This window comes from Oncorhynchus nerka, linkage group LG10 (assembly GCF_034236695.1).
Source record: "Oncorhynchus nerka isolate Pitt River linkage group LG10, Oner_Uvic_2.0, whole genome shotgun sequence".
NCBI classification, from domain to species: domain Eukaryota; kingdom Metazoa; phylum Chordata; class Actinopteri; order Salmoniformes; family Salmonidae; genus Oncorhynchus; species Oncorhynchus nerka.
In genome coordinates, this window is record NC_088405.1 from 56010384 (window position 1) to 56034063 (window position 23680).

At 41.8% G+C, this 23680-nt stretch overlaps 1 protein-coding gene and 1 long non-coding RNA gene across 3 annotated transcripts; both read left to right on the plus strand.

Annotated features, from left to right (window-relative positions):
- The first annotated feature begins 225 nt into the window (after nt 1–225).
- On the plus strand, nt 226–23542 carry LOC115135672 (55 kDa erythrocyte membrane protein-like). 2 transcript variants are annotated; one of them, XM_029670576.2, is made up of 12 exons: nt 226–580; nt 16078–16206; nt 16376–16454; nt 16633–16718; nt 16867–16935; nt 20001–20218; nt 20588–20691; nt 20830–20910; nt 21027–21107; nt 21197–21399; nt 22668–22742; nt 22897–23542. In XM_029670576.2, exons 1-12 carry the CDS (start codon nt 458–460, stop codon nt 23071–23073), a joined length of 1425 nt encoding a protein of 474 aa, XP_029526436.1. In that variant the 5' UTR covers nt 226–457; the 3' UTR covers nt 23074–23542. The 2 variants fall into 2 exon arrangements, with proteins under 2 accessions (XP_029526436.1, XP_029526437.1); XM_029670577.2 differs by having other exon boundaries at nt 228–580; nt 20022–20218.
- Nucleotides 587–6290, plus strand: LOC135573764 (uncharacterized). The gene is made up of 2 exons (XR_010464896.1): nt 587–5250; nt 5383–6290. It is a non-coding gene; the product is annotated as an uncharacterized LOC135573764 (long non-coding RNA).
- Nucleotides 23543–23680: the final 138 nt, after the last annotated feature.

Genomic DNA, 23680 nt, shown 5'->3' on the forward strand with positions numbered 1-23680 from the left:
GAGGACAACACCATTTCTGAGTATATTCTAGGTCTAGGCTGTAGTGGTCTGTGGCATTTCCCATGTTTTTCATTTAGCGGTCAGCTGAAAACCAGTGGTGCTGTAATACCACCTTTATTCAAGCCTCGCGTCACGTAGTTCTCCGGCGCGCGTTCCCCACTTTTGGTATGACCCCCTGACTGTGCCAGCAACACGTAACAGCTCTACCACTGAGGAAGCTGCAGTGGGCCTGCCCCCTTTAGCAATCGGATGTTTACTTGCTTTGTCAGCTGTGTCCTCGCAGCCTAGCCTACTATAGTCTACCTCCGAATTGATCAGAACCTCGGACTTGAACCCCAGAACAGCAATATATCAGACCGCCAAGGTTCCTTGTCACTCATTTCCCCTTCTCTGCTACTATAGGACCTTGAACAAGGGCGCATTACGTTCACTTTAGTTTTTTTGCTAACCAGTAAAGATGACATTAAAATCGAATAAAAACGAACCCGCTGTCATACTTGAGCGGGTGAACAGTGCTCGAACAGCCCTCTCCGACCTGTACCTGGAGCAGCTGCTTCAAAACAAACCAAAGCCAGAAAAGGTAAGCGGTTTACAATACATTCATACGATTGCCATAACATTAAAATGATAGAAAATATGTCTTAAATCAGATAAACAGTAGGCCTATATGTATGTCTGGTAGGCTATAGCCTACGTACGTTCCTTGGTGATGTGGTAAAAGCTATACAGATGTGTCTGTTAACTTCATTGCAGGAGTTCAAGACGCAGGGGATATTAATGCGCTGGTCAGCGCTGGTAAAATCCGGTTTAAGACGATACTCTTGGTGTTCATGTGCTTTTTGTGTTTTTCATACATAGCCTACATTATTAAACATATTATTATCAATATATTTATATATTATTCATATATACATGATTAAATATAGGTTTTTCCTATTTGTAAATAGTTTAACATGATGACCACACAGCCTATTATGTCATATAGGCTATCATGTTCAGAGCTTCACTCCAAGACGTTCCTGCATGAGGAGAGTTCAGTGCTTGTCAAATCCTATCTTAGTTTGTTCCAGACAGGTAATAAGCAAGATTCAGTTCTGCAATTTCTCTTACGAGGAACAGAAACCACACACCAGGCACAAGGGCTGCATTTAGACAGGCAGCCAAATTCTGATCTTTTTTTTTCACTAATTGGTCATTTGACCAATCAGATAAGCTCTGAAAAGATGTGCTGTGAATGGTCAAAATACCAATGAGTGGAAAAAAATATCAGAATTGGGATACCTGCTAAATATGTGTATGTGACCAACAACATTTTATTTGATTCGTTTAAACACAGCTTAGCAGAATCAGGTTAACCATTTCACAGCAATAGGGGGAAGTAGGCCAAGATGTGATGTCTACATAATGGATGAATGTATTTTTCAGAAGAGGGGACTGACGATGGTACTAATTGCCAGCATAGGTCGACTATGCCTACTGTAGTTTTTAACACTACTTTTACCTCATGATGTTTGTTTAGACCTGCCCATATGGTGATCATGTACAGCATCTGAATTCTACAATGTGTTATGCTCCAGTTGTAAACTGTGTCGTTTCTAGGCATACACCACAGACACTAGTGGGCTCCAGGAAGTCTCAACTTACTGTTAGGATAGTAGAATACACAACTGGCACATTTCCATTGAGGATGTACCCGTGTTTTCCCCGTGTCTCACTTGGCCAGGGCTCTGGCAGACCTGCTCTGACTTGGAGCCAAGGCAAAGGTACTTTTCAGCGGGCATTTACATAACAATGGATAACTTTCAACTTTAAAGTAACTGTCCAGTATTTCCAGATTTCTTTGAAATATGACCTATAATTAATTACAGTAAGAGTGAAATAGTTTTCCTTCCAAAAAATAGTAATTAAGTATGTAGGATCTGCCCCTTTTTTTCAATTTTCGCCTAAAATGACATACCCAAATCTAACTGCCTGTAGCTCAGGCCCTGAAGAAAGGTACCATTTGAAAGAAAACACTTTCAAGTTTGTGGAAATGTGAAAGGAATGTAGGAGAATATAACACAATAGATCTGGTAAAATACAAAGAAAAAACGTGTATTTTCTTTGTACCATAATCTTTGAAATGCAGGAGAAAGGCCAAATGTATTATTCCAGCCCAGATGCTATTTAGATTTTGGCCACTAGATGGCAGCAGTGTATGTGCAACGTTTTAGACTGATCAAATGAACAATTGCATTTCTGTTAAAAATGTTGTTTCAAGACTGCCCAAATGTGCCTAATTTGTTTATTAATAACTTTTCATGTTCAAAATTGTGCACTCTCCTCAAACAATAGCATGGTATTATTTCACAGTAATAGCTACTGTAAATTGCACAGTGCAGTTAGATTAACCAGAATTTAAGCTTTCTGACAATATCAGATGTGTCTATGTCCTGGGAAATGTTATTGTTACTTACAACCTCATGCTAATCGCATTAGCCTACGTTAGCTCAACCGTCCCGTGGAAGGGACACCGATCCCGAAGATGTTTTAAAAAACAGCTTTTCTATGTTGGAATGATGTGGGTGTACCCCAACAACAGAATGGTGGGGGCATATACCGGTCATTAAAAATATTAATGTGAGTAGACCACTGATTGGCCAGCTCATCTTCCTTAGAAGGATGACCTCATCGTCTATGATGAAATAGCAAGTATTTTTTGTTTGAGAAGTTTGAGGTGGGGCTTTTTTAGTGTTTTTTCTCCAATTAATGCTTTGGCCACAAATACGAATATAGGATGAGTGAACAACATTATTTGGGTATGAGTTAACAGAATATGGACGTTTTCACTGAACAGTTACTGTAACACCTTTTCACAAAGCGACAGTCTTGAATGATGCAGAGGTTGTTGATTCTGCTCACCACAAGCCTTAAAGTGGAACTGACAGTGTTTTAACTACTTTTCAAATATGAAACAAACACACAATCATAATTTCAGTCCAAAATATTCAATTCCCGTGCTAGGATTTGGGTTGTCAATTCATTTCGTCCCGCTAATCATACCGCCCGCGATGCGCTGCACAACAAGTCACAAGCGAGTATAAATGAATCTACAGAGTCATCTACTTTATGAAATTACAGCCTGATGCCCTCGCGTCAGTGGATTTAAAAAACACATGTTTTAAGTTGACATGTTATGACAACCTATAGATACATTTTTGTTATTTGGAGTTATTAAATACTTTTCTGATTAGGGTCACAGTATATTATGCACATCTGCATGCATAGCAGCAAAGGCTGGACCAATATAATTGATCTCTTCTATTGTTTAAATATGTTAAAATGCTATATACAGCATTCTATGTACAGGAGTGGACTTTATAACGGCCATATTTTAATAAAACAATGGGCAGTTTGGGTCGCAGTTGCACGTTTTTTTGTTAAAACAAGTAGTCTATGTGTAGCTAGCTAACATATTGTTTTTTTCAGTGGCTACAGCTAGAGATGCAAGTGTCATTTGGTTAGCTAGCAAGACATGTGAATCACTTTGCCAGCTAGCTATGCTGAACTTGAAGAACTGTTATCCACAGTTAGCATATCTCTTAGTTGTCAATCAAATGTATTTGGCATCTGTGGGCAGGCAGGCAAGTTCCCATTGAGTTGTCAAAACGTGGGTTGGGACCAGCATGCATTGGCAGGCAAGATGCTGGTGATGGGTTGTTTGCGAACGAGTCGGCTCTAAGAGTGAACGTTGGGAGCCGGCTTGCATGTCAGAAGAGTCTAATCTATTTATAAATTAAAAATTAAAAAATAAGATATGAATAATCAAAAAATTTAAATGAATAGAAAGAACTAATTCAAAGAACGAAAAAATAAATAAAATAATATAGGCCTAAATGCTCAAGCGCACACACATTCCTTCGGACTGTCTGCTCAGACTAACAGCCTCACCTGTTGTTCCTGTCAATCAGACACTCAGTGTCCACCAATGAACCAAAGATGCGTGAGGGAGGGCCGAGCCAACTCACTCACAGTCACAGAGAGAGGAAGGACAGCTGTGAAAACAACAGCTGGAAAATGAGTCGAAAGCACAGTAGCATTTGGATGCATTTTAATGTAGACCATGTTAGAGCACAGTGTAGAATTTGCCAAAACAAAATCTCATATAAAGCCGTTTCTACGCACAACCTACTCCGGGAATATGCGAACTGTGCACCCAACTGTGAAGCTAGCTGTAGCGGAGCTTCGAGAAACTAGCGGGCCTGCTAGTGATAGTGGTGGAGCCAGCACCTCCACACGTGGAGATGTATCCACTCAGTCAAGTAGGCCCACTCCGCGACCCACAGCAACACAGTCTTCTATGGACCAGTTTATGCCGAAGTCTATGTCTGTAGCAAAACAAGGCCAAATTGATATTGCATTGGCTAAAATAATTGCCACCGATTTACAGCCGTTTTCGATCGTGGAGGACAGAGGTTTTAGAAATTATAGCAATAGTCTAATCCAATATACACAATTCCAAGCAGGAAAACCCTTTCAAAATCACTTATTCCACAACTGTACAAGAGCACACAGGCTTCAGTGTGGGAAAGAGACCAGAAAGCTACTGCAGTTTGTCTTACCACTGACTGCTGGACATCAAGGGTAACCACTTCTTACATGTCGGTTACATGTCACTTCATTGAAGATTTTCTGATGTCTAGCTGTCTTCTGGACTGCTTTGAGTTCAGCGACAGACACACCTCAGAGAACTTGGCAGAGGAACTGTTGAGAGTGGCCAGAGAATGGCAAGTAGATGGAAAAGTGGCCTGTTGGTGTTAGCGACAATGCAGCTAACATAACCAAAGCCATGAACATTTTAAAATGGACCCATCATCCTTGTCTTGCCAGTGGGTCATCACCTTCAGAGCATCTCTTACAATCAACCTGATTGTAAGAGATGCTCTGAAGGTGATGACCCACTGTGGACAAAGTGAAAGCAGCTGTGGAACACTTCCACAGGAGCACCGTAGGTGCTGAAAAACTAAAGTCTACATAATGCCAGATGCCAATGCCTGAGCTGAGGCCTAAACAACACTGCACTACAATGTAGAATTCAATATTTTATATGTTGAAGCGGTTTCTTGAGTCAAAGGATGCCATCATCTCTACCCTGGCCATTGTCAATGCACCAGTTGATGCTCTGACCCAAGGGGAATGGGAGGTGGTGGAGGAGGTGTGCAGAGTCCTGGAACCCTTTGAGCAGGTCACTGTGGAGATCAGTGGAGAGAGGTACAGTAAGCAGTTATTACTACATCATTATTTCATCCAGTATTATATATGTATATGAGTAGTAGATGAGAATGTAGTATCAGTAGACAAAACATGAACCTGAACTAATCAATTACTCTTCTCTCTTTTCAGCTATGTGACAGCCTCAAAAATGATACTCCTGTGTGAGGGTCTGCAGCGAATCACAGCCAGCCGCCAGAGAGAAGCAAATGTAACCACAGGACATGTGACAGAGTAGATGGACACCCTATGTTCATCAATGGACAGAAAGTTCCACAGAATGGAATATAACCAGGTGCTATCAGAAACCGCTACACTTCACCCCAGGTTTAATAAGTTAACCTTCAGTGATGCCAGAGCGATTGATGAGGCTCATCAAAGAATAACCTCAGCAGCAGGGAGGGGCAGCCCCAGCAGTCATCTGGCTCAGGCACCAGGGCAACAGGAAGAAGAGGGATCAGATGCAGCAGAAGCACCAGCTGTAGTGCCACAAACATCTGCTGTTTGAATGCTGTTTGATGAGAGAGCAACCGGGGATGCAGCACGAAGGAATCCCTCAGCAGATGCCATAATGGAGGTCCGATCCTGTTTGGAGGAGCCACTCTTCTGAGCTGGTGGAAGAACAAGGGCTCTGTCTACCCACGGCTTACTAAAGTCATGACAGGGAGACTCTGCATAGTGGCCACATCCGTTCCCACTGAGAGGGTCTTCTCGAAAACAGGACAAATTATTACTGAGAGAAGAAACCGCCTCAGCCCCTCGAAAGTGAGGCAGCTTGTATTTCTGAATGCAAATCTCTCATAAAAGCAAAACATGGTCAGCATTGCTGTGTGCTGCTGGTTATAACATGGCAATAAAAGAAGAGAGAGAAAAGAGGGACCAGTTTAATGTTTTAAGTGGGATGCTGCAGTTTTGCAAATTGTTATTTATTTTTATTTGATATGGTGCAATATTCTATTATGTTTTTCAGATTGTATTAGTTTTGAATGGTTAGATTTATATGCACTTTGTTGATATACATTAAAAAGTTAGACTTTAAATGCAAATGTTTAATAGCATTATTTTTCCTAACAAACAAATGCATTTTTAAATACATTGTGGGTAAGGTAAAGTATGATTTAATTTAATAATTTAATTAGAATTGTTTTAACACCAATCGTAGTCAAACTATTGCAAACTTTTTGACTTGAAAAAATAGAAAACATATTTTTTTAAATAGCCGTTTGGGATCCAAAAGAGCCGGCTCTTTTTGGTGAGCTGAGCCGAACGAGTTGGCTCACTGAAAAGAGCCAGAATGCCCAATACTACAAGCTGCAGAAGGACAAGCAGGCTACTATTCTCCATCGTTTATCAGTGCAATTTTGACGGGCAACCAGCTGAAAAAGTTTGAGAGACTTTATCTAATGTTCCCTCATTAGATTTTTGCTCATTTTGCTCTGGCTAGCATTAATTGTTGATCTTGTTGTTGTTGATGTGCATAGGCAACTTAGGGAGATAGCCTACCTTTTCATGTTTGTTTGATCACTAGGACTGTGAAGTCCCCAAATGTAAGAGGACTCCCGTGGTATTTACTGTACATATTTGCAGAAATCCATTCAAATGCGTTCTAATGATCTAAAGTCGCATTGTTGCTACTGCCTGTAAACACACAGTCCAGTTCAAAGTGAACGATGCCAGGCCCGTGTGGCAAGTGGCTTATTTACATATAGTCCTGCTGTAGCTCTGATTGGCTATGGCGCACCAGTCTGCATAGACTCCGGTGCTGGACAAGACAGATGTTTTTATTAGGTTTTATTTACTGCAGTGTCTATTAATTGTCCAAATGCACAGCTGCTTTCCCACTCTATATTTATATAGAATCTCCACAAATGTCTTACTCTACGTCATCCCCAAACATTCTATGAATTTATGAAAACGTGAAAATGACCATATCTAAGTGCTTGCGTGTCTGAAAATGAACAAAAAAGGTGTCATATTCTTCCTGGGGGTGTATATGAACAGATTTGAATAAGACTTCATGTTGATAACATGCTGTCAGTACCACTTCAAGTGACACACTACTGATGGAAACGCAACAAATCTAGAGCTTATACACATTAGCTTAAAACATTGGCGTCCCACTGGTCTGTGGGTAAATCTCAATGGAGAAGCACCAAATGTGTACGTTTTCCTCTTGTTATGTCAGTCACCGACAGTCACTCAATTAGCCCATGTCAGCTAACATTTTATAGATTGCTAGGTAAATTAATCTAGCTAGCTATCTAAACCTTGTAGTAATTCTGGCCAAATTACTGACCAGGCACCTTGTGTGCCTAAGGGCTCTGACCTCCAGGGGGCCCCTATTGGTTTTTCTCACTCAGATATCATATGAACATGGCATGAGTCATGGAAAAATGTGTAGAATTGCAGGCAATTCGTTTCAAAACAGCAAAATGTTCTCTCCATCGCATGGCAAAATGCATAGAACTGCAGGACATTTCCTTTAAAATTGCTAAATGTTTCTCTCAACCCCATGGGAAAATAAATAAAATCTCATGAAATGTATTTTAAAACTGCTAAATGTTTCTCTCAACCCCATGGGAAAATAAATAAAATCTCATGAAATGTATTTTAAAACTGCTAAATGTTTCTCTCAACCCCATGGGAAAATAAATAAAATCTCATGAAATGTATTTTAAAATTGCTACGTTTTCTCTCCTCCGCCAAGAGGGGGGCGACTAAAATGTTTGGACGGTGAGGTGGGGGGGCCCCCCAACCAAATCTTTCTTAGGGCCCCCAAAATGCTAGAAACGTCCCTGAGCGTCAAGGGATGCAGGCAGCTGTTCTGGATGTTTTAATATGGATTTTCGTCTGTCTTCTTAATTATTTGTGAAAGACTTCCGTATGTCAAGTAAGGGTCTTACAGTAGTAGTAGGCTCCCATTCCAACCACACATTTCACCATGGACCTTTGACCCCACAGGTGAGGAGGGCTTAATGCTATCAGCGTCTTAATGAGGCATAACTATAGTAGACCGTTAATCCCCTCAGTCCCATTGGTCCCCTAGGTCAGGATGGCATTCCCATGTCCTTGTCTTTGTTTGCTTGCCGAGCCAGATGTACCTATTAGATGCAAGCAGGAGGTTGTCCTTTGTCTGTCTCAAGTGGGGATTTTTTGGTATGTGATGATTGTACAATAGGCCTCGCCAGTTTCAGAGGACTAAGGCTGAGGTGCATAGCAGCGCCTTTACTGCCTGGAGTTTGAGGGGATTTACTTGAGGAATGGGTCACCCATAGAATTATGAATTAGAATACTAGAATGGACATTAACCTTCTTATGATGGTCAAAAAGGTCAGCCATGTTGGTCTGGGAGTTGGACAACCATGATTTGCTGGTGCTGTGATAAGATATTGTGCAAAACAATGAATTTGAAGATAATCTGCTCTATAGCCAGACAGTTTTAGAGGAATTATTCAAATGAACTGCCAAAATGCCAACATTCCATTTTTAAAAATGCAGTCAATCCACAGCCCTACACTGGCTAAAATCAGTTGATGACAGGATTTAGACAACTTGTAAATACATCAAGTACTGACATTGTAACACTCACAGCGTTCCAAGAAAACAAACATTTTGACGTTTATGGTCTGTTTGCATATATATATTTTAGAGGCTATTTATACAGATAATTTGTATAAAACCCGTATGAACTTTTTTAACAATTATACAACAATATGTTGGGGTGACAATATTTTCTACTACACAATTTCTGTTATATCACATGCCTCTAGCAATTGAATAGGATCTCTATGGTGTCACCCCTCTATTGAAGTGGAATGACGGGTTCAAATACTCTGCTTGATCAGAGAAGGAGCCAATGAGTGATAGAGTAAGCCAGGCAATCAAGTTCGAAAGAAGCCATGACACTTCCAACAAGGACTTAGTAGCAACTTTGACATGGTAAGGGGAAGCCTTGCGTGGAGACTTTCCCCTGACATCAGCAACGGGTGGAATAACCTGGTGCAGCGGTACCTCGGGGAGAAGCTGAAATGGTAATAACCTGGTGCAGCGGTACCTCGGGGAGAAGCTGAAATGGTAATAACCTGGTGCAGCGGTACCTCGGGGAGAAGCTGAAATGGTAATAACCTGGTGCAGCGGTACCTCGGGGAGAAGCTGAAATGGTAATAACCTGGTGCAGCGGTACCTCGGGGAGAAGCTGAAATGGTAATAACCTGGTGCAGCGGTACCTCAGGGAGAAGCTGAAATGGTAATAACCTGGTGCAGCAGTACCTCAGGGAGAAGCTGAAATGGTAATAACCTGGTGCAGCGGTACCTCAGGGAGAAGCTGAAATGGTAATAACCTGGTGCAGCAGTACCTCAGGGAGAAGCTGAAATGGTAATAACCTGGTGCAGCGGTACCTCAGGGAGAAGCTGAAATGGTAATAACCTGGTGCAGCAGTACCTCAGGGAGAAGCTGAAATGGTAATAACCTGGTGCAGCAGTACCTCAGGGAGAAGCTGAAATGGTAATAACCTGGTGCAGCAGTACCTCAGGGAGAAGCTGAAATGTGAAATCATCATCTATTGTGAGATCTGGACTGTCGCCAAGTCAGGATCATATCTGCTTTGAGGAGGCAAACTAATACCTTATCTTAAGAATATGGTAGAGATGAGTGCTGGTGTCTCATTCGTTGTGTGTGTGTGTGTGTTGCTTGTGTGTGAATAAGGCTTCCCGTATGTGCTAGCTGCCTGGAGTGTGCAGACTACATAAGCTGAGTCATGTTTCACTGGACACTAGCCTAATCTTCCAGGCTAAAGAACTGCAGCTTTCTATAAATAGACACACAGCAATGTCTGCCTAATGCACGATGTCTCCCGTCCTAAACCCTTGTCTCATCGGAGCAGTTAAAACAGGGACAGACAGACACGAGAACATTGCGGATGTGCTTGTGTTATGTTCCGTGCTCTCATCCTCTCATTGAACCAAAAGACATGTCCTCATGAATAATGTTGCTCTGCTTTTTATATCAAGCTTACTTGACATGATGATACCTGCTCGCAGGTTGTGTAATTACAAAATTATTATGCATTACATTTGTTAACTGTGTATTCTACATAATAAGTACTATGTAACAATGAGTACCAACCACACTACTTCACACTGTACCTGTAGTTGTGATTACAATATAAATACATAGTGTATGTTTTCGCAACACTTATTGTGAAGTGGGACTCATCCAACATGAGCTCGACTAAACAAAATGCCTACAGCAATATGTGAGTGTCGGCAGAAACTTGTCTCATATTTTCTTCTATATTTTGAATGCCATTTATTGTATCATTTATGTTTAGATATAGGGAGGGGCTCAAAGATGTGTGCTGCCTTGGCTGTGTTTACACAGGCAGCCCAATTCTGATCCTTTGCCCAAATATTGGCCAAAGAGCTGATCTGATTGGTCAAAAGACCAAGTAGTGGCAAAAGATCCGAATTGTGCTGCCTGTGTAAACACAGCCTTTACCGCTGTGGCCCTGCAAGGTCTCGTGGATCAATAATTGTTAGTCTATTGGTTAGAAATCTACCCTAACCTAGCCCTGGTATGTTTGGGAGGGTTTGATTATAGAGACATTAGATCCAGTTTGTACCTTGAACTATTTGTCTAGCAACCTTGTGTTGTTGCTGTTTCACTGGAACACTCTGTCTTTCACATTGTGTATTCACAGCACCCGGTGTAATTCCTCCTGTTCATTTCTTATCTAAATGAATACAAAAATATCCTACATTCCAACATAACAGATGAATGTTATCGTCACTGGATTAGGTGATGGGAACCACAGATGAATGAAAGAGAACACAACACAGCATCACAACACAGCGCTGTGTTGTGATGCTGATTCAGAACATGGCCCTTATAACTCTGTTGTTTTTGACACTACTCCCCTGCCCACTTCAATTTTTTTTTTTATGTATTTAACATTCATTTTTATCAGGGAGTCATAAATAGTCATCAATAACCAAGCTTCCATCACTGGTGGATGACTACAACTCCCAGAGGCCTGCTGTTCACACACTGAGGTCAGGGGTCAACACCAACTAGGAAATCACATGTTCAAAAGACCCAAACGCTTCAAGACCAGATTGTTTTTCTTTGACTCTGAGACCCTCCCCCTGCCCTCCTCGTAATCGGACACCGCTCAGTGCAGTGGGAGTAGGAAGCCACAGAAGAACATAGTGTTTTTCTTCTGGGAGACTGGGAGTGCCAAGGACCTCCACAGTTGAATCCACCCGGGCATTTTGGAGCCTGAAGTGTTTTTGTTTTTTTGATGGTTTATAATTCGGTATTTCTGAGTCCTGTTGACTAGTTCAGCATTATGAGATAAAGAAGATGATTGACAATGCTTACTCTGTTAAAGCAACATTAGGAGGGATTGTACCATGAGCGGCTGTAAACTTGTAATAATGCTATAGTTAAACTGTGTTACCTGTTGAGGAGGATTACCCTCTTTGTTTACTGTCAAACTGATAATATCTGGCTGCATACCAGCATAACGAGTTTTGTATTTCACATGACATAGTAACAGGACTCTTTTGGAATTGTATTTATTTAACCTTTATTTAACTAGGCAAGTCAGTTAAGAACAAATTCTTATTTTCAATGACGGCCTAGGAACAGTGAGTTAACTGCCTGTTCAGGGGCAGTTCGAGGATATGAACTTGCAACCTTTCGGTTACTAGTTCAACACTCTAACCACTAGGCTACCCTGCCGCCCCAATTGATGAGTGCTAGTTTTCCTGAAGCTTTTTTTGGAACTTCTCCAAAAGGGGAACCAAGGGTTTTTAACAAGATCCCGTTTCTATAGTTACAGCCAAGAATGAAAAAGGTGTGGGTCTAAAGTTTGGCTGTCAAACATAAAACCCGCAGGTGGTTTGAGTAAAAAAAAAGTATACGTTATATATAACTCAGTATACTTTAAAATGACTATCTTGCTGATTTTCAGTGCGGCCCTCCGGACCTCGTTGAAGACCGAATGCGGCCCCCGGGGCAAAATAAGTTTGACTCCCCTGGTCTAAAGTGAGACAGAAAAGGTACAGCCTTTTAATACCCAACACAGTTTGAAAGTTAGTTTACCTAGTGAGTAATCAACAGCCCAGTTAGAGCTAATTGGCCCAGCGTCGTCCGGGTTAGGGGAGGGTTTGGCCGGGGTAGGCCGTGGTTGTAAAATAAGAATTTGTTCTTAACTGACTTGCCTAGTTAAATAAAGGTACAATTTTTTTTTTTTTTAAGTTATACAAAGCTGACCTTGAAATCACGGCCCAGTAGGCAGACAGTTCACCAAGGTCGGCTTGTAATAGTGGGAACCAAGTATGCCCGAGTCATCATTAAAACAAAAATGGAACGTTTCTCAACTTTGTAGTAAGCTTGTTCAAGAAATGCGTGTGCTGTGTGTTCTTCAGCTGACCTCGGCAGTTTTCTGCTATTAAAAATATTCATTATTCAGATGACACCAGTTACCCTTTAGACCAAAGTCTGGCAGTTTCCTTTGAACATGTGACTTCCTTCGCAGTCCAACCAAGGTCAGCACTTTGTAGGAGGATTTATTGAAGACTGGGTGAGCCTGTCCTTTTATGACTTAGTCCTGTGTGCTGAACAATATGATTAATGAACTTCAACCTTTTTGCCTGTATGATGGTGAAACTATTGTCATGTGTCCCTTACCAGTTTCTTTCAAAACAGGCCAGGACAGGTCCATCTTGGTAAACATGCAGCATACTGCGCTCTATGGCCCTATGGGGATGTTTTCAGTGTTTACCTTGGATCCAGTCTGAAGAGTGTTCCACTACAATGATGTGCTGATGTGTCATGACAGACACTATTTCTACACTCCTGGTACTGGTCTCCTGTAATATCAGTATTATGTTGCAGAGTAAACTACGTGTTTACTCACATTGACCACAAGACCCCTCTAGGCTTTTACTGGAACACTGCAGACTAGTCCACATGGTGTTGAAGCCTAGTGTGTGTGTGTGACCTTTCTGCGTTTCCGGGAATGTATCTTCCGTAGAGAAGAGGAATCTCCCATAGACTCTCCCCCCCCCCCCCCCCACACACACACACACACACACTCCCCATGGCCAGTGGCAGCAGCACCAAACAGGGCACCGAATCTTAACATCTGTCCTCGGTCATTGCTGTTTTAACGTTCAAGTCTATTCAAAATGTCGGAAAGAATCCACAGCCTACTGGGGTTTGTGTTGAAAGAAAAATGGGCCTGTGTCAGGCTTTGACAGTATCATTTTTGTCATTCTCAGTCAGGGAAGGTATGGTCAGGATCAGGGTTCAATTTTCCCTACCTCAGCATTTTTCTCAAGGCTACCCACACCCAGTTTGTTTGAGCCTGGGCGTGAGCATAGTGAGATAGTGTACACAGTTCCTCCTTAAATGGGGAGAACAGACAAACATCAAACTGGTTGTTGTTTGGCTAATGGCCAAGACAACAATGCATTTTTAGACCCAGTCAAAGTGGTTGGGTGAAGGGTCAGTCTATAAGTAACAGCGGTAACAAGTTTGACAGTTTGCTTTCCATCTTTGTTCAAAACCCATCTGTCCCTCGTGGTTCCTCCGAGGCAGACAACTTTAGGAGTTTTTTTTTAGGGGTTGTTGAACATAGAAATAGGCATAATAGACCTTGTCCTAAAACCTCCACACGATTTTTCAATAATATAATATGCCATTGTTGCACATAGAACACACACTCTAATGATAACCCACTCGGTTACAAGGGACAAGGAGAGACTAAAACCGATAAGATAAAGGAAAATTGCTTTGTGAAAATATTATGCCATTGGAGTTGTTAGTCATTTTTATGGCCTTGTTGTTTTCCCTCAAAGACATCACTGCCATCATCCGTTCTTTAGTCAGTGGATCTGACTACACTAGACAAGACTACCGGCATATTGATTCCTATTCGTATACAGAACTATGACAGATTACCCCCTTCTTAGAGGCCTAATTATGTTTCGGTGAGCTGATAATTGTGGAAACCAAACAAAGCTGTCAAGAGTCATTGCGAATGAACTTGTGTCAGTGGGATGTTGCCAAGCACATTGAACAAATGATCAGCTCATCTAAAAAGAGAAGTTGTTTACGTGGTTGACAAAGGCACCATTGGATTTCTCTGAACTAATATTATTACGTTCCATGTCCCCCATAGAGCTTAAGATCGTCAACATTGAAGGGGCACTTGCAGATATCTGTTAAAAGATACTCAAACGTATCTACGTTAGATAGCGTCTCTCAAGCCACAGAGCTTTGCATTAAACAAACTCACACCGCTGGAGCTGGCAGCGTGTTCCATCAGGGAGCGTAAGGAGGCTTAATTCCATTACTGCACCTTACAGGTGGTAAGTAACCTTTGTCACCCAGGGGTCCATGTACAGAACAGTCAGGGGCTAGATTAGTCTGATGGCTGTCCACCTGAGTGGTTTTACTCATCCCTGGCAGGGCTAGTAATGTGATAATGCCCATGGGGCTTGGGGGTGAGAGCAGTAAAAGTGAATTAGGCAGTGGGATAAAAGCTTGTGCTGCACTGTGTGTAATGGAGGGACATCCGCACAACAGAGCAGGCCAAATCCCACGGGAGGTCCCATCTGGACTGGTCTTCTTCTATTATCCTCTTCATGTGTGGAGTGGAAAGGAAAGGCTCCAATCTGCTTTAAATCATTTCATGGCCTACTTTTGGATCCCTGTTTTGAATTAGCTGCTGTGGTATTTCAAGGTCATAGAAAGGTCATTCACATAGAGCACTTTGGTGTACTTAAGCGTTTGGCATTTGTATTCAATCAAACCTGGTTTGCACATCGCTGAAATGGAATGGGTGGAGTGGAGGTGAGGGATCATCAGCAAAGGCCACATTCCTTTGAGTTACATTACACACAGCTCAGTGTTCTTGCAGCCAGACAGTGGTCAAGTGGCCAGGGTTGCTATGTGTCGCTGTAATGGATGTCATAATCTTTACGAGGGATTTGTTTGTTCATATCAATACTTTTCTTCGAAACAGGATCTCACTCAGGCGTAGCCATGGCAATCTTTTAGCAGGTGAACCAGAGCAGTGGATATGGGTTGTCCCTGCCTAATGAGCTGGTGAAAATGCGGAGTTAATTTTCAACCCTGAACAGATGCTGAAACTGCGAATTAAACATGGCTCTTGGGACACAGCCGAAAAAAGCTTTTAATAATGCCACTAGAAATGCCAATGTTCAAATAATCTGACATCAGATGATCAGAATGCTGAACTCGTTGTATTTACAATGTATTTATGTATTCCCAGTAAACAAATAGCTGTATTGCTGCAACTGGCAATGCTTTTGAGTTGTTTGGATGCTTTGCATGAGAAAGGCTTTTCCATGATTGCATTGTTCCACAATTTCTAAAACAAATAGGGACAACCATTGACATCTAGTAACCCTGCAAACGTGGCTGTTTTGGACGGATTATGACATTTTGTCAAGATGATGTCTCTTCCGGAGACACCTGAAACCCCACCTCTTTCAGGAATACCTAGGATAGGATAAAGTAATCCTTCTCACCCCCCTTGAAAGATTTAGATGCACTATTGTAAAGTGGCTGTTCCACTGGATGTCTTAAGGTGAACGCACCAATTTGTAAGTCGCTCTGGATAAGAGCGTCTGCTAAATGACTTAAATGTAAATGTAATGATAATCCAAAATTCCATGTCTTATAGGAGCACACTGCAGTTGTGTTCACAGTGAGTTTTTCACCCCAGTATCCTATTGTCAATGAATCCATCTCCTGTGCCTGTTGATGTGGAGCCTTGATATGTTTTCCCATAGGGGGTTATGCCAGCCTATGAGACAAAAGGAGCAGAAGTATACACCAACGGCAGTGCTGGTCACATGAACGGAACTGAGCCAACCAGGATGCGTGAGGTGGCGTTTGAAAAAAATCCCTCAGAGCCCATGGTAAAAATCATTCAGATGCCAATTCCTCTCTTTTTATGTCTCGCTAACTCCCTTTCTGTCTTTCTCTCCTCTTTCGCTTCCCCATCTCTCCTCTATCTCTGTGACTCACTCTGTCATTTTGAAGATGGGTTGATGTGTGCTGTTTTCATGTTTTTTTTTTTGCCTTTAGGGGGTGACTCTGAAATTTAATGGAAAACAGAAGTGCACTGTGGCCAGAATATTACATGGGGGAATGATACATAGACAAGGTACAGAACTCAACCACATCGGCGAACATACTGAAGTGATTTGAATGAATTTGTATTAGAACAGCCACATTATCCCCATACTTGTATGGAAAATCGCCATTGGTTACTTGCCTGATAACTCTCTCTGGCCATACTGGTTATTCTGTACCGGTGCTGATTATTTCCTGTCCTTCTCCAGGTTCCCTACATGAAGGGGATGAAATAGCAGAGATCAATGGAACGAGTGTGGCCAACCAATCTGTCGACCAGCTACAAAAGATCTTGGCGAGTCCCTACTGTCTCTATTTTAACAAAGAAAAATATGCTGAAGCGCATTCTGCCCCTGAGAGAATGGGTGACATGTTGCAATCTCACAATCCTAGTTTTGATAGTGTGGAGTGTAAGTAAAATGGTTGCCATCCTCCCATTACAGAAAGATACCAATGGAGTAGTCACAATGAAAATCATCCCCAACCAGCCAAGGTGCTCTCTTGTGTGTGAGGTAAGCCAATAAATGACCCAATGAATGTGCACACTTCCCCTTTCCCTGAATGGACTTGGCAATAATCACTATCTGGACTTTTTTTAACCCTTAAGTCAAATTTCAATTGCATGCATAATCAAAGAAATGGTTACTATTCAAGCAGCGTTATTATGCTCATTGTTAGACTAGTTCTGCCATGATATCCCAAATTATTTCATCAGAGAAATACTGCAGGTACAGTTGAAGTCGGAAGTTTACATACACTTAGGTTGGAGTCAATAAAACTTGTTTTTCAACCACTCCACAAATGTCTTGTTAACAAACTATAGTTTTAGCAAGTCGGTTAGGACATCGACTTTGTGCATGACACAAGTCATTTTTCCAACAATTGATTACAGACAGATTATTTCACTTATAATTCACTGTATCACAATTCCAATGGGTCAGAGGTTTACATACACTAAGTTGACTGTGCCTTTAAACAGCTTGGAAAATTCCAGAAAATGATGTCATGGCTTTAGAAGCTTCTGGTAGGCTAATTGACATAATTTGAGTCAATTGGATGTGTGTCTGTGGATGTATTTCAAGGCCTACCTTCAAACTCACTGCCTCTTTGCTTGACATCATGGTAAAATCAAAAGAAATCAGCCAAGACCTCAGAAATATAATTGTAGACCTCCACAAGTCTGGTTATCCTTGGGAGCAATTGCCAAACGCCTGAATGTACCACGTTCATCTCTACAAACAATAGTATGCAAGTATAAACACCATGGAACCACGCAGCCGTCATACCGCTCAGGAAGGAGACGCGTTCTGTCTCCTAGATATGAACGTACATTGGTGCGAAAAGTGCAAATCAATCCCAGAACAACAGCAAAGGACCTTGTGCAGATACTGGAGGAAACAGGTACAAAAGTATCTATATCCACAGTAAAACGAGTCCTATATCGAAATAACCTGAAAGGCCACTCAGCAAGGAAGAAGCCACTGCTCCAAACCTGCCATAAAAAAGCCAGACTACGGTTTGCAACTGCACATGGGGACAAAGAGCGTACTTTTTGGAGAAATGTCCTCTGGTCTGATGAAACAAAAATAGAACTGTTTGGCCATAATGACCATCGTTGTGTTTGGAGGAAAAAGAGGGATGCTTGCAAGCTGAAGAACACCATCCCAACCATGAAGCACGGGGGTGATAGCATCATATAGTGGGGGTTCTTTGCTGCAGGAGGGTCTGGTGCACTTCACAAAATAGATGGCATCATGAGGAAGGAAAATTATGTGGATAAATTGAAACAACATTTCAGGACATCAGTCAGGAAGTTTAAAGCTTGGTCGCAAATGGGTCTTCCAAATGGATAATGACCCCAAGCATACTTCCAAAGTTGTGGCAAAATGGCTTAAGGACAACAAAGTCAAGGTATTGGAGTGGCCATCACAAAGCCCTGACCTCAATCCTATAGAACATTTGTGAGCAGAACTGAAAAAGCGTGTGCGAGCAAGGAGGCCTACCAACCTGACTCAGTTACACCAGCTCTGTCAGGAGGAATGGGCCAAAATTCACCCAATTTATTGTGGGAAGCTTGTGGAAGGCTACCCGAAATGTTTGACCCAAGTTAAACAATTTAAAGGCAATGCTACCAAATACTAATTGAGTGTATGTAAACTTCTGACCCACTGGGAATGTGATGAAATAAATAATTCTCTACTATTATTCTGACATTTCACGTTCTTTAAAATAAAATGGTGATCCTAACTGACAGGGAATTTTTACTAGGATTAAATGTCAGGAATTGTGAAAAACTGAGTTTAAATGTATTTAGCTAAGATGTATGTAAACTTCTGACTTCAACTGTATATTTTTTATATATATGTGTGTGTGTGTATATATATATATATATATATATATATAGTACATCCTTTAGTTTGAAAAAGGTTGACAGTCATTACAGTGGGCCTCAGTCACCTATTGGTGCCATTGCCTCATAACCTACTCTACTCACGTGCTGTAACGTAATCTAAATACTGTTCCTATTATCTTTTGACCTTATCAGCAAATTGGTGAATTATTATTCACTACCACCATTGTAATAAGACAAATAAACTGGGTTCCACAGTGTTAATGTTCTTTTTCTACGATACCATGCTTGAAACGTGACCGTATCTTAGATACGGTACCTTCTGTACCTCCAATGATATCTTCTCCCAAATCCTTTTTTATTAAATAGAGTTTGTTCTTTGTCAGGCGAATCCTCCCCTTAAGCCAATGAAAGACACAGGTGACTATACAATCATTAGATTCCACTAGTGGCCCGATATACAGATCATCACTCATGTTAGACTGGCGAACTGAACTGAAACACATTGGTAGTGTTCAACTTTTCATTCACTCTGCCATCTGCTGGTCACATTATGCCATCACATCTCCCCCAATTTATGGCAGTGGATAATGATTGTTCTGCCTTACAACCTAAAATGATGAAACATTTCGAGATATGAGTTTCATTTGAAATGTGAACTAATTGAAAAACAGTGTTATACAACATAATGACAAACCCTTAAACCAAAGTCATGTTTGTCAATTCCAGAATAAAAGAAGCATGTCCAGGCATTATGATAACTGCTCGAGTAGTATGGTCAGTGATGGCAGTCTAATGTAAAGCTTTTTGCCCATTGATAGATACTAATCCAGCAAATCGTTTTCTATATAATTATAATTAGGATAGGCTACTAAGCCTATCCTAAACTATATGGTAATTATATAGAAAACGGTTTTGGAGCCCAAATCACTCCTGTGGATGGTACTATGTCCTCTGTGTGTTGCGTCAGAGAGCATAATACCACGGGAAGCATTTGTGACCCATTAACTGATAGATTACTAACTAACTCTAACATCTAGGATTCTGTTGAGACAGGTAAGTTATCTCCTTATTTTAGAGTAATATACAATTCTACCATATGCTGGAAACTGCAGTGCTATAAATCATTGCAAAGACCATATTAACCGCAATACACATATTCCAAAATGTTTTGCCCAATTCCCAGCAAAGGAGATCATGTCCTCTCAGCCATCTCTGTGTGTGCAGTTGTTCTGTGTTACTCAACAGACGTACATGAGGGCTCAGTTTGACTACGACCCTGCCAAGGATGACCTCATCCCATGCAAAGAAGCAGGGCTGAAGTTCAAAACGGGCAACATCATTCAGATCATCAACAAGCATGATCCAAACTGGTGGCAAGGCAAGGTGGACATCTCTACTGCCGACTTTGCTGGAATCATCCCCTCCCCAGAACTTCAAGAATGGTATGATCCGCAAAGTAGAGTAGTCCATCCACATCTGATTACCAGTAAAAAAAAAAGAAGCTTTTGCCTCAAAGTTGCTCTAAAGTCCTGGGATCTGAAGTACTGGAACCCCTAGGATCAGCTGACCTTAACCTGAACAAAAACATCAGACGCTTAAAAACACACTTTGCTCTAAACCAAAAAAGAAAGATCACTTTGCTCTAAACCAAAAAAGAAAGATCACTTTGCTCTAAACCAAAAAAGAAAGATCACTTTGCTCCAAATAAAATATAGCGGTAATGTGTTAGAGGTAATAAACGATGTATGGATTGTAGGTGAGAGTAGGTTTTCAGTGTGTGCGTAACCCCAAGTCTCTCCTCTCTGCTCCAGGCGGGTGGCAAGTAAAAGCAAGGCCACAGAGGGCACCCAATCCTGCAGCCCCTTTGGAAAGAAGAAGAAGTGCAAAGACAAGTATCTGGCCAAGCACAGCTCTAGTAACACTTGTTATTTGTTTATACCCAATACAGTCTTGAGAACTACCTATACTAACTACATGTATAATGTATTCTACATGGCATGGGATTGGTTTAGATCCCTAAACCACCCATGTATTATTTTCTCCCTTTTGTTAGTCTTTGACCAGTTGGACGTGATTTCTTATGAAGAGGTTGTCCGGCTCCCTGCCTTCAGCAGAAAAACCTTGGTGCTTATTGGTAAGTTCCCAATGTGATCGTCATAATCAAGACCTGCCTGCCATAAAACGAATTGAAATCACAATAAACATGAGTATATTAACCTCCCTTGGCCTTCTGTAATCTCTCTTTTGCAGGTGCACCAGGTGTAGGAAGGAGCCACATCAAAAGCTCGTTGCTGACCAAATACCCAGAGAAGTTTGCCTACCCTGCACCACGTGAGTATGACCTTTACTTCTAATGCTCTTCTGTCTGGTTTTGCCAAATCCACCAACCTACATTAACTGGGGCTCGATCCAAACAACAGACACCACCAGACCCCCACGTAAGGACGAGGAGAACGGGCAGGAGTACTACTTCATCTCCAACGACGCCATGACCAAGTGCATCACTGGGAATGAGCTGCTGGAGTATGGCAGCTTCCAGGGGTTCATGTTTGGAACCAAAATGGAGACTATCCAGAAGATCCATGAGCAAGGAAAAATTGCCCTGCTCGATGTGGAGCCACAGGTAAGCATAGAACTTAATATACACTATACATGACCAAAAGTATGTGGACACCGCTCATTGAATATCTCATTCCAGAATCATGGGCATTAATATGGAGTTGGTCCCATCTTTGCTGCTAGAACAGCCTCCACTCTTCTGGGAAAGCATTCCACTAGATGTTGGAACATTTCTGTGGGGACTTGCTTCCATTCAGCCACAAAAGCATTAGTGAGGTCGGGCACTGATGTTGGGCGATTAGGCCTGGCTCGCAGTCGGCATTCCAATTCATCCCAAAGGTGTTCGATGGGGTTCAGGTCAGGGCTCTGTGCAGGCCAGTCAAGTTCTTCCACACCGATCTCAACAAACCATTTCTGTATGGACCTCGCTTTGTGCTCGGGGGCATTGTCATGCTCAAACAGGAAAGGGCCTTCCCCAAACTGATGCCACAAAGTTGGAAGCACAGAATGGTCTAGAATGTCATTGTATGCTGTAGCATTTAGATTTCCCTTCACTGGAACTAAGGGGCCTAGCCCAAACCATGAAAAACAGCCCCAGACCATTATTCCTCCTTCACCAAACTTTACAGTTGACACTATGCATTGGGGTAGGTAGTGTTCTCCTGGCATCCACCAAACCCAGATTAGTCCATCGGACTGCCAGATGGTGAAGTGTGATTCATCTCTCCAGAGAACATGTTTCCACTGCTCCAGAGTCCAATGGCGGCAAGTTTTTCACCAGTCCAGCCGACTCTTGGATTTGCGCATGATGATTTGCGCTGATCGGCCATAGAAACCCATTTCATGAATCTCCCGATGAACAGTTCTTGTGCTGACGTTTCTTCCAGAGGAAATGTGAACTCGGGTATTGAGTGTTTCTACCGAAAACAAACTTTTACGCGCTTCAGCACTCGGTGGTCCTGTTCTGTGAGCTTGTGTGGCCTACCACTTCGCGGCTGAGCCGTTGTTGCTCCTAGACATTTCACAATAACAGCACTTACAATTGACTGGTGTAGCAGGGCAGAAATTTGATAAACTGACTTGTTGGCATCCTATGTGACAGTGCCATGTTGAAAGTCACTGAGCTGTTCAGGAAGGCCATTCTACTGCAAATGTTTGTCTATTTTATATACCTGTCAGCAAAGGGTTTGGCTGAAATAGTTGAATCCACTCATTTGAAGGGGTGTCCACATACATTTGTATGTATAGTGTATTAAAAAAAACTGTTGGTTAGCATTGCAATTAATTTGTGTCAGATGAATAACATGGTGCTTATTTTTCCTTGTGATCAAGACATTGAAACTTTTGCGGACGGCAGACTTTGCACCTCTAGTGGTGTTCATTGCACCTACCAACTCAGCTACCCAGGTACACTACTGCTCATTCGTTACATCCAGGAATTTTGGCTATTTGTTGAGGACCTTTCAAAATGCACCATTTATACCATATCAACCTTTCTAATTAAGTAATGAAGTCCTGAAAATATCAGGAGTCTGAAACATCTCCGTCCCTTGTCTTGTAGTCGGAAGCTGTGCAGTCGATCCAGAAGGAGTCGGATGCCATCCACTCCACCTACAGACACTTCTTTGATGTGCTGCTGGTTAACAACGATGTTGATGAGAGTGTGAAAGGAGTGGAGGCGGCCATAGAGCAAGCCACTTCCACCCCACAATGGGTGCCAGTTTCCTGGGTCTACTGACCCGTGTACCCCCGAAGAACAGTCTAACAAAACTGTTTTAATATCACAAGACCTGGCCACGCATTACTGATACACCACCAGGTTTGGGTAACAGCTAATCGCTATGGTTACTGTCAATAAGTTTTGCACAAGTGCATAAAAAAAAAAAAGCAATACAGACGATACCATTTTATTTCAGAAAGTAGAATGAAACGCACCACAAAGGGATATTTTACATCTTTGTAAGAGCTTAGTGCTTCTGGCTTTTCAGGTGCTGAATGATGGGTGCCATATGACTGCAGCTGATTAATAGCATGTGAATGCATAGAGGACAACTACTGTGAACGTAACACTTTACCTGACAGGGTTTCATCATCAGTATCCTTATCTCGGGTTGAATTGTAAACAGGGTGTCATGAATTGTTACATAACTATATTGTCCATATGGTCATGTATTAAAATACAGGGAAAACGTGTGTTCTACATTAAATTGTCAAGGTTCCTCGTGAATTATTTTGTTGACCTCATTATATGGTCTCAGCTCAGAAAGGTATACCGCATATGTAAGGCACTTTCAAACTGAATTCAATTTCCCTCCTCCTACACCATATTACTGGTCATGTTTCAC

Bases quoted from the DNA above. Each gene is read 5' to 3' on its own strand.
- LOC115135672 (XM_029670576.2), top strand. From the start codon at position 458: ATGACATTAAAATCGAATAAAAACGAACCCGCTGTCATACTTGAGCGG. The intron at 16,455-16,632 runs GTACAGAACTCA...GTCCTTCTCCAG, and splicing joins GGGAATGATACATAGACAAG to GTTCCCTACATGAAGGGGAT. The intron at 22,743-22,896 runs GTACACTACTGC...CTTGTCTTGTAG, and splicing joins CTACCAACTCAGCTACCCAG to TCGGAAGCTGTGCAGTCGAT.